The sequence below is a fragment of the Pyxicephalus adspersus genome, chromosome 12, assembly GCF_032062135.1.
Source record: "Pyxicephalus adspersus chromosome 12, UCB_Pads_2.0, whole genome shotgun sequence".
In the NCBI taxonomy this organism is placed as follows: Eukaryota; Metazoa; Chordata; class Amphibia; order Anura; family Pyxicephalidae; genus Pyxicephalus; species Pyxicephalus adspersus.
Window position 1 is genome coordinate 48,756,419 of NC_092869.1, and position 11,301 is coordinate 48,767,719.

Sequence of the window (11,301 nt, forward strand, 5' to 3'; positions counted from 1 at the left end):
TGACCGGAGCCAATAGGGCCCATATGACTTTATAATTTATTTATGAAATACAAGCAGTACAATGACCGGAATATAACTTAGTAGTAGCGTATTGGAATCCATGCACAGCAGGTCTGGAGTTTGAAAGGAAGCGGTACAAGGAGCCAATTAGTTTAGTGCTGACATCATGAGAGAGCAGAGATGAGCTCATTACTGTGCTGCTTCTCCTACCACTGTCCAGTCACAGACCCGGGGAGGGGGCGGGATGATCCTCAGGACATCTAGTGGTAGAAATGAAGTACTGTAGGGTAAGATTTGGATTATAGGGGAATATTGCAGATAGGGGAGGGGACAAATTTAATTTACAAAATATAATTGCAGCAGCGTTGTGACCCCCACAGGTCAGAGGAACCATGTTAGCAGGATATGCGGAGCCTTTTGGTTACAATATTCGCCAATATATGGGGCCCAGACAGCTGACCGGCGAGCGTTTAATCCACAATATCTCGGATTATCACATCTATAACGCTTTCTGACGTCGCGGTGATTACACAGTAATGGAATATAAAGTTCTAGAGCCGTCATCGTGCCAAACTAAGAGCTTATATCTGATTGGCTGCTCCGGGTTACAGCACATGGCTATCATTAAAGAGAACCTGTCATGCTGTGCACATAAGTACATTTATGATAGAAACATATGAAGACGTATCATTATTTTCAGATGGTTCTGTGCGCTCACAAAGTTAGCCAATCTCTCCGTGTCATGCTCTGTGTTATGGAGGCCAATAATTAGGTTCAACATTCACCTAAAATGGATTTAATGATTGAATAACATTATAAAAATATACTATAACAATTCTAATGGAATAAAGTCATTTGCAGCTCAATCTTGGGGTGTGCCACCATAATCCATCCATTAGACATGACTCCGAGCTCCTGGACCTCCCCCGCAGTTTTCTGCACCCATCCCACCGACTCATAGGGGCTCCTTACAGCCAATAGAACACCTTGGATGCAGGGCGTGGCTGCACACACAACAATTTGGGGAATGTAGATGGGAATGAACAGTTCCTATGTTCCCGTTGTCAGCCTGCTGAGATATCATAAAGAATATAAAATTGTAAAAATGTTTTATCACCTTGTCTGCCTTTGGCTGAAATCAGGCTTGCAGTTTGGATCGATGGATTTCCAGGATAGCGATGTTCAGTAGGAATCCCATGGGAATTCAATCTGATGGCCACCATATAGATCAGTGGGGTAACACCGGGGTATGGAGCCGATCACCAGCAATGTAATAAATATTTCTTTTCTTTTAGGATTGTGGAAATCTACAGCAGAAGACTGCAAGGTAATGAGCGATATGATGAATGTATATCCCATGGGTATTGTATCCGGGTATTGGAGTCATTAAAGGTCATTGTGGCCCCATGGCGGATAACCTGACATGCCGTACATACATCGGGTCAGGAGACGTCTTATATCTCGCCCCGACCTTCATGAGATATGAATTGTTCTGACAGCTGCACTTTAACACGAGGTGACATCACACAAAGGTCGCGGTCGGGTTTATTTTTGGGTTTCCTCCTGCGATATGTATTGTGTCTGAGTATTGATAATGGTGAATGACGTGCGGCTGCTCGGGCCCCCGGCCACGTATTGTCATATAGAATAGATAAATCCGGAATTAGAATGTACATAAAAGTTATAATTATATTTTATTCTTGTTCCCGTATCTTCTGCAGTTCAGGAACGCCTTACCAAACAGATCGCCATCGCCATTACCGAAGCCTTACAGCCCGCCGGGGTTGGTGTGGTCATAGAAGCAACGTGAGTTCTCAAATATAAGACTGCAATATCATTCAACATGGTAACTTCTTATGTCTTCTATTCATATCCAACGATGGGAAACCCGATCTGTTACAAAGTGTTAGCCCCCAATGGAATCACTGAGCCAATGCTGTAAAAACTTTAAGAATTCGTACCATTGGATCCCCAATTAGCTGCACCCCCCAATGTCAAGGGGCCACAGCTGTCAGATCTGCCAGAGAGTCAAAGAGCCATTGTTGTTGAACCACCGAATGTCCGTAGCCAATGAGCTGTTACCATTAGACGCTTAAGTGTCAAAAAGCCATTGGACCCCCTCCCCCCCCCCCCATGTGTCCAAGGGCTACGGCTGTTGGACCCCCGATTGTCAATGAGCCACGGCTGTCGGACCCCGACTGTTGGACCCCCGAGTGTCTATTCTCGTTGGCCTCTCAATGCCAGTCAGCCATTGTTGTTGAACCCCCTTCCAAGTGTCAGTGGAGCATTGGCATAGGAACCCCAAAGGTCACGGGCCATTCTCTTGGGACCCCAAAGGTTAGCTAGACATTATTGTGGCTTTGAACCAATATTAGATTGGCTGGGGTCCCCCAAGTAGCAGGGGGTATAGTCTTGGTGCTACAAGGGGCCACTGGTCTGAAGCCCGGAGGATTGCAGAAGTGGGAAACCCAACAATAAATCCGGGGATTTTTGTGTTCTGATCCAAGCATCGGAGGCAAATTGGTCACAACGAGCTTTGGGCGATGTTCTGGTTCCTACAATTTGCTCTCGGCACCTCTCATTGTGATGGATTTGATGTCTCTTACTTGGCTTTCTTTATGTTTTGTCCAGGCATATGTGCATGGTGATGAGAGGGGTCCAGAAAATGAACAGCAAGACCGTAACGAGTACCATGCTTGGCGTCTTCAGGGAGGACCCCAAAACCCGAGAAGAATTCCTGACCCTGATTAGGAGCTGATTGTAGTGCCCATCCCCCATGACGTGTATTGTGGAGCTCGTGCTGCTGGACAGTCCTGTTTGTCCGTGTCTGGTTGTATGGTTTTATCGTTATCCACCGTCCAAACATCTCCGAGAAATCCATTGCCAGCGTCTGTTCCCGTGTCACGATTATTCACGTGATTTGTATTTCCAGGAGGGCCCCGGGTGACCTCTGACCGATCTGCCATGAACGTCGGCATTTACCGTAATTATCATTGCATGGAGAGTTGTTAGAACTCGGTGTCATGGAATCCTCATGTATATACAGGGCTGCTTCACCCGACAAACGTTTTGTATTTCTGTCCATCCAGTCTTCGGATTTGCAGAGAAGGAAAACCAAACTTTTTTTGCTGTAGGTAAAAGTTGAAAATAATAACATTAGAAGATAACTAATATTCAATTTCCATCCAGAAATCTCCTCTGTAGTACTTCTTTCTGCCACAAGTCTGATAAATAGCATCGTTCCACCCACAAGGTCCCGGGCCTGCCCCCCGCCTGGGAATGGACAGTGCAGGGAAAAGCAGCATATTGATCTATTCCTTGTCAGCATATACTTCCGGAAATGTTTGCCCTAAAGATGGAGGGCCAGGAAAAGAGGGGCCCCATTATTATTATTATTATTAATAATATTTATAAACAGGATTTATATAGCGCCAACATATTACGCAGCGCTGTACATCTCTGGTTGGGATACACCCCATATATAATTCCATTATAAGACATTGCCATGCTGACCCCATTGGCTTTAATAAATGCTGAATCCATAATCCCGGGGCAATCGGGTCCAAATAGCTGGCAGCACAATTAGTAAAAAGGAAACCAACGTGCGATCCGTCTCTGCTCCACCCAAAGAGCCCGAAAGATCCGGGTGAGAGGGGATCAGAATGCGCTGCTCCAATGACCTCTCCATGACCCCTCCGCTGCTTTAGTATTTATTTGGGCCCCGTGCTTATTTAAAGCTTTATTTCTTGGTTACAATCTTACCCTCGGCACCTCTCGGAGTCCTCAACCAATAGCAAAGCCTCTCGGTCAGGGGCCACGTGGCGCCTTTTTACATGTAGTCAGGGACGCCCACGTTGGCGATATTTGGGCAATGTATTTGTTGAATGTTTTATATGAGATAGAAAAACCCGATCATCTCATCCCAGCGCTCAATGAGGGGCCCTATACTCCGTGTTCCAGCCAATCAGGCGAGAACGTATGGATAGAAAATATAGAACTTTACTCAGGTGGACGTTTTTGTCCCTTTACAGGGAATTTTATGTTTTAAAGAGATGTGTGGATTATTCTAGAATGATTATATTCATCGTGTTTATAGAATTGCTCCGTCATGTTATTCACTACAAATAATAAAGTGACTACAATAGTGTGTATAGTGATCACAGCTCTCCTCATATACAGAATTGTTACAATGTGAATGTAATATCAGATATGGAACACATCCAGGGATTTATTAATCTCTCGGGGATTCTCAGTACTGCGCGGCATGCAGCATAATCCTGCGGGGTGCAAACAGCACTGCGGGCACCAAGCTTTGCATGTGACCCCGGCACAGATCTTCAGGCCCCAATCACAGCTAAAAGTCTTTCTTTGGGAACTTTGATCCGCATGAAACTACCTGCAGAAAAAGGGGTCCCAACCCCCCCCCATTCACTTATTAGGAAAGGTTGGGGCTGTGGCCCATCATGGGTCTAAAATGGCCCCAAAGGAGCGCAGCCATGTTTGTTAGGTCATCATCCGGGGTCTGTACAGATTTATAGTTACTGAATAGCGAGGGACATGGAAGTCACACGCGTGTTCAATCATTGCACCCCACCGAAAATACAAAACCCCCTTACACGGCTCTGCATGCAACGCATTTATTATATCCGCAGAGATACCGCACACTGCTGCAATACAAAATGCACCAAATGTGGGCAATAATGGTGGGGCAATAATAATGGGGCAGATATGGAATGTAAAGCCACATGACCCCATACTAGATATAAATGCCATCAAACAGAAGCAAGGACGAGGACAGCCGTGGAGCCTGCAGGGTGCAAGTCGGTTCTGGTAAATATTTGGAGTGATTTTATTTCCTGATGGGGGGAGGGGCCGGGAGGTGAGACCCCCGAAATGTAATGGTTTGTAAATTACAATGGAAAGAATGGGGGAGGGGAAATGATTTAGGCGTTATTGGACCCAGCCCAGTTCTAAGGGCCAAATATTGGAATAAGACAATGGGCCCATTGAGTGAGATTCCGCACCTTGCCGCCACGTCATTTTGCAGTAAAAGATGCGGAAGCCCCCCAGCCCCATCTGTGGAGGAATTTGTCTGACAATTGGGATCATTAAAGGAAATCTTAGAATGACATAAAGAATATCCCCGGGGTCACTGCCATGTGACGGGTGCTGGATTCATTCACCGACTGATAGGGGCCCCGGGCTCCCATCCTGCACTCTATACAGGGCAATAAATAAAATATATGTGACGGGTTGGGGGAATATTGCTGCCATAACCTAGAAATAATATTCCCATTGGATTTATAGGCAGAGGTGTTTGAGGGCAGAATGGGGTCCCTGGCACGCGGCAGATTTGGCCCCATACCATCAATCATCTTTACAGATTGTAATAGGCAAAGAATAAAACTCGCATTGCATTGTCTGTGCCGGCCCGGATTCTCCACATTGGATGAATAATAAGCAGGCGCACAGTTCTGACCTATCACATCACTTCTAATTTACTGCAAGAGCATTTAGGTTGTAGTTGGGGCCCCAGGACATCCACGGGGCCCTGGGCTCCTTAATAAAATTTGCTTGTGGATGATCCGCATACATCAAAATGATCTCGGTGCATTTCAAGCAAATCCTTGCAGTTCCCTCAGTGCCCCCCCCCCCCCAGAATAAGGCTGCACACTGCATGGTGAATGGGCCCCTAAATACCAATTATAATTTGTGTTTAATATCTCCAAACTGGAGCCACAAGTTACAAGGAAGCTGCTGAAAGGTTTGGAAATGTCCACGTAAAGCAAGAATTGGCCAAAGGACGATGACGTATTCACCCGATATCTCCGGGATGGACGGCCAGCAATACATTAGGAGACCGGAATGCCATTGGCCACAGATCGCCACATTCACCAGAATTACGTTTCACGCTCCATGCTTGCTGATCCAAACAAGGAAAACATTTTATATATTTGGCCTGATAATGGGGCCAGGAACAAAGACGTTACTTTATATAACTAATCCTTTCCTGGGAAACTGATGAATGGATAGATTATTATTACTCAGTATTTATATAGCACCAACATATTAGGCAGCGCTGTACAAAGTCCATAGTCATGTGATGGGGGGAAATTTCCCAAGGGCGGCCATGTGGAAGGGGGAATGATTCTGTCCAGACTAAGCAGGGTCCGATATAATGAGAAGGCCTCTGGGTGCAGTGAATGCTGGGTGAATGATTCATTATAATGATCAGCTGGGCACCAATAAGTCTTTGTGACCTAACGCTGAATGTACCAAATATTGTCACTGGAAAGGATTGTTAGTAATGTAACGCCCAAACATTGCGCCCTGCTGCAGGGACTACAAATATATAGACATACACAAATAGTGCCAACATATTGCGGAGCGCTGTACATGATGGTATTGCTGGTTGATGTTGGGGGCCCGAAGGTGGAATTTAACACAAAACAATGAATGATCCATGAACACGTATGCAGAGATTTAGGAAATAACATATTACATTTATTTTAGCAAGTTGTATCTGTGATTATTATTTCGGCAGGAATTGCTCTTTTCCGTAACGTGGGGCACAAAGCTGACACTCCGCACAGCAATCACTGAAACCCATCGGAGGCATCAGGAACCCCGGCTATAACAGACACAATTTGGGAAATGTTCGCTTATATTAGGATATAAATTCAGTTATTCTAAGAAAGTAATGTGACGGAATAAAATCACGCCATCATTGTGCATTGATCTGATTATGGAACCAATCAATGGCACTGCCCAAAATGTTTCATCATTGTTTGCACAAGAACTCCCCCAATGTTTATAAAGATGATCAATAAATATTAAAGGGGACCCACTAGGTCCAATACTCTGGGAAGGGTGACATTGTACGCTGTGATCTCTATATTCACTCCGCAGGAACTCGGCAACATTCCCTTTGTTTTATGAACACAATGACAACGGCCGATATTTATTTGCATGTTCATACATCCAGCAGACGTAACGGGAACAATGACGTTGGATGAATGTTATCCGTTATATCCATCAAACTGGAATAAACATCGGTAAATAGAATCGGCCAATCCATTGCCTCCAAAGTGAATGTACAATCTTATTGTGGCCCTGAGACTTTCATCAGCTGAACTATCGTTCATGTTTATCCCTATACTGGTGCCCCCCGATCTTCATGGGGATCCTCCATGGTGTACCCCAACATTATCAATGGTTCTCTATTGGAGTGCTCTGACCTTATTGGATTATCTGCCATAGATGTGCCCCAATGTTATTGGTGACCCACCATTGCCATGCCCGGCTTCATTGGTGATCCACCATTGCCGTGTCTTGATGTTACCGACAATTTGCCTTTGCTGTGCCCCAATGTCATTGGTGATCCACCATGGCTGTGTCCTATCATCATTAGCGATCCACCATGTTGGGTTAACAATGGCCACTTGCCAACGACTGCAATTAAAGGTAATTCATTTAACACAGCCGGGCACCACCCAATAGTTCCTCTCACCTACAGCCATCATCTTGGCACTCCCCTGATCACCATTGTGCACCGGCCCTCCAGCATTGGCCCTCCACAAATCCAAAGGCGTCTCAGGATTGCAGGTGAATGGATTGCAAATACTGCAGAGACAATGACAGTCTGACCCCCATTTTGTTTAATATGACCCTGCCAAATCCAGGGCCCACCACAAATCCAGGGGCCACCACTGCTGGCCTTCTTCTGAAAATACCACTCGCCTGGCTCTTCTATCTGGCTTCAGTACTGACCTGGAACAAGGAGGTAACTCGGGAAAGTCAGCATTTCACCCAATGACCCCGGGTCATCTCAGAAGGGAAGGTCAGCAGTGGCCTCCTCCATATTTCACTTTCGTAGCTTCAGATTGTGCTCACATCTAATGAGAAGGAATTTAGTGATTTCTCAATGCTGAGCTGAACATTTTATGGGTTGTGGGGTGCAAATCTCTGGGTGCCAGCAGCCTAAATACAAATCTACTCACTGTTTTCCTGGAAAGACAGAAGGGATCTGAGCTTGTCTAGCTTCTGAGAGCCATCTGCTTATTTCCCCTCTGCAGAGAGCAACTTTCAGCCAATCAGCTTCCCAAACTCATTTCTATCAGCTGCTGGGAATTGGGAGCTCCATGGACCCCCAGCGCCATCTAGGGGACAATGCTGTAATGGCAGCCCAGAGACTTGCAGGAGTAAAATTGGACCTAGGACTGGATATTCCCCATGCCAGCTGCAACATGTAACACTTCCAGGTATTTATTACCTCTGACAGGGAACCCCACTGACAATGCCTTCATCTGATGTCCTCTCCAGGAAGGATGGAGCCATCTTTATTCAGAAATCATCCAGAGTCAGCACCTACATCCAGTACTCAGATTCTGGCTCAGGGATGACAATGTTTGACACAGATCAGCCTCTGCTGCAGCTCTCATTTGTGAATCCAAAAAAGGAGACTAAGGAAATGATTCTTCCTGCCTGCAGCAGACTGATGGAACCATCCCAGCCTAGGCAAAGTCACTGGACGGTCATGTCTTCTCAATGATTGAGGTGTTGCTGTGGCATGTCATGTGACCTGCACTATTTTGGGGAGCTCCTTGGAGGTTCATGGGGGTGCCATTAAAAATAAATGCAGTGCATATAAATAAATGGGTCATAAATTGACATTTCATATCATTTTGGGTATAAAATGACCCTTGCCATAATCTACCATAGCGCCTTAGCTTCCCTATGTGACAGCCTAGGCACAGATCACATGGTCAGAGCTTGGCGTAGGTCAGATCTTTAGGGCCTGTACAGGTAATTGCTTCCAGGCAGACAGGCATTGTCTCATTAACATGCAACCATTGCACAGCACTAGTAAGCAGGAAGGAAGCAGCACCTGCCTATGTAATAAACAATCCCATCACATGAAATGATTTATTATTTTACTGCTGATCTCCTGCAGCCTCATTGTAACACCTCCTGTCTACATACCCCCAGGAATGGCATTTCTCAGGGTAGGTTTCCTAATAGTAGCAGTGGTGGGCAATATCTGTGTAATGCTGCCACTTCTTGCTACAGGAAATCCATTTAATAGGCTGACAATGTAGTAGAGAAATTTAGAGGAAGTGCCTGAACAAACACCCTAATGGCAGGATAATCAAGTAATATTTTAATAAAAGCTGCAGATTACAAAATATTGAAACTTGAATAAAGTTTGAGAGATTTATATATTTCAAGAAATGGATTTGTAGATCGGCCACTGGAGGGCGCTCACACGGTGCAGTTATCTGATTTGTATTGGAGGCAGCAGGAATAAATGTATTGTGAGTTCTGTGCTGAAATATTAATATTCAGGATATGAATTCCTGGGCTATTATTATTATTATTATTATTCTATGTACATGCACTCCAGCATAAGTAAATAGTTATAGCGAATCTCAGAGGAATGGACTGGGGGAATAATTTATAAAGTCCATAGAGTTGTCACCCTGCTAAAGAAAGTGCAGAATTTACAGCTTTGTTGGCAGGATCAACAGGTATAAAGCTACTGACAAACTGCATCTTATGTTATTATTTTATTCTGCGCCCCAATAGTGGCCCCTAATAATGGTGTCTGATGGCCCATAATGTATAGGTATGAAATAAAACTTCCTATATTGGGGTCCATTGGACAAACCCACCAATAACAGCCCCTGTACAATTATTGGCTAACAAGCCCCCACCCCCCTTGTCACCGTCACCAATAAAAGCCCCCGTACTTCTTCAAATAAAAGCGTCTTTATATTGGGGCTCAAACTGCCCCTTCTAACAAAAGCCATGTCCCCTGCTGATCAGTGAACAAAATAATTGCCCCCGTCCATTGGTGGCCCCTGGGCATAGTTCAGCAATGAGGAAGATCCAGGAAACAATTCTTGGGATTTGCTACAAAGTTACAATGCTGCAGACTGATCCCTGGTGGAGAGGAGACTAAGAAATGTCTCCTCCTGCCTGCAGCTGAATGATGACGTCTGGAAATCAAGGACAAGTTGTTAGGATAAAAGTCGGATCTATAAATAAAGGAAATGTATTCCAGCAGACTTGTACAATTACTGACAGCTCCACTTTTAGACAGAGACTCCTGCAGTTGGATTTTGTACAATGCTACAGAATATGTCAGCGCCATCTGAATAAGGCTTGATGGGATTGCCAAAGGCAGAAGCCGTTTCTGAGCAGTCGCTGGGAATTCGGATTTGATATTTTCGTTTTTTGGAAGACGATGAGAGAGATGTTTGGGAGGGTCAGATAGAAGAATCCTCTGTATGCAGAAGGAAATGACAGCGATCTTCCCTCTCCGCAGGAATGTATTTATTTTAGCAAAGGAAGTTCAGCGTTTTCCAGGCTCACAGCTGGAGCGGAGTCAGCGATGGAGTAATCGGGGAGAAAAGATTAGGAACGAGACAAATTCTTTGTTGGTGATTCATCTCGCTGCATTATTCATAGCAACAAAAATAAAAGATGACGCTACGGAAACTTTTACCCAAACAGTAAAAAATGAATCCAGTGGGGTGCTGGGAACGCCTTCCAACCCAGGAATCCTATGATGGAATATCTGGGTGTAGTCAGACCGCAGCACAGAATGTTTCAGATTTTATATTACGTACTCGTTTATAACACCAAAGGGCCCCGCATTGGTGCCAAGGATTGGTGCCATGTTCATGTTTAGGATATCCTGCTTGGATAACTCACCTGCCCTTGCACCTGCTCCTGTTTTTGGGTTCGGGATCTTCGGCCATCCTGATTGGTTGGCTGGATTGATACAAGTCCTGTGTATGGGAGTTCATTGATTCCTGGCACCAAGCAATGATAACATATTTATATTTATATACCGGTATATATAGCTCGGTGTACATTTACAGACGATTGCTCACAAGTTCCAAAAACTTTGTTTTCATCTTTTGGATTGAGTGGCGAAGGATTAGAATTTCTGATGGGTTTTGCAGCAAACAAAAAAGCTTTTCTTGACCTTCTATATTTATTATATCCATAGATCACAGGATATTAGTGTGGGGGTCAGTGGGAAGAATGTCAGCCCTACAGATTATTGGGGTCACACTGACCTGAGAGGAGCCCAGCAACCTCTGGCGGATCCCTGGGTGAGAATCACTGCTTTGGCCCATTGTCATCTTTGGGGCCGTCATTTTGGTTTTCCAGCTGGCCTTCCAAATGAGTTCCCAATCTTCAGCTTTGCTAACTCTACACCTATACTTCCATTCCACCCTCCCTCGGTGACCCCATGGCACCTTAGGCATGTTGTGATGCTGGGGTAAGTAG

General features: G+C 45.0%; 1 protein-coding gene across 1 annotated transcript in view; it reads left to right on the forward strand.

Annotated features, from left to right (window-relative positions):
* Positions 1–3,597, forward strand: part of GCH1 (GTP cyclohydrolase 1) — a gene marked incomplete in the record, with an annotated part of 18,812 nt that extends 15,215 nt beyond the window's left edge. The window contains 3 exon segments of the mRNA XM_072427508.1: positions 1,296–1,327; positions 1,722–1,806; positions 2,632–3,597. Of these exon segments, the coding sequence (XP_072283609.1) occupies positions 1,296–1,327; positions 1,722–1,806; positions 2,632–2,758 (244 nt within the window).
* Positions 3,598–11,301: the final 7,704 nt, after the last annotated feature.